The sequence below is a fragment of the Penaeus monodon genome, chromosome 27, assembly GCF_015228065.2.
Source record: "Penaeus monodon isolate SGIC_2016 chromosome 27, NSTDA_Pmon_1, whole genome shotgun sequence".
NCBI classification, from domain to species: Eukaryota; Metazoa; Arthropoda; class Malacostraca; order Decapoda; family Penaeidae; genus Penaeus; species Penaeus monodon.
In genome coordinates this window covers 19,032,667-19,032,901 of record NC_051412.1, presented here as the reverse complement: position 1 = coordinate 19,032,901, position 235 = coordinate 19,032,667, and the positions used below count along the sequence as shown (strand labels likewise).

At 51.9% G+C, this 235-nt stretch overlaps 1 protein-coding gene across 1 annotated transcript in view; it reads left to right on the top strand.

Moving 5' to 3' along the window:
• Positions 1 to 235, top strand: part of LOC119590654 — a gene marked incomplete at its 5' end in the record, with an annotated part of 37,650 nt that overhangs the window by 8,937 nt on the left and 28,478 nt on the right. Inside the window, 1 exon segment of the mRNA XM_037939329.1 lies at positions 53 to 193. Coding sequence (XP_037795257.1) covers positions 53 to 193 — 141 coding nt within the window.

Here is a 235-nt window from a genome sequence, read left to right as displayed (position 1 = left end):
TTTCAGCTTATATTCCCCAAGTAAGGAACACTAACAAAATTACTTTTGACAGGAGTGCCAGAGGCTGATAGTGGAGAACCGAGCCCTGAGGAGCAACCTTGGCCAGCCTGGCTCCGCGGTTAACGGCGAATCCCTCTCACAAGTGGGGAAGCTGGAACAACAAGTCCAGCTACTCACTGCCCAGCTCAGCAGAGTAAGGCTATACCCTCAGATCCTGTTTGCTTGGGCAGACTTG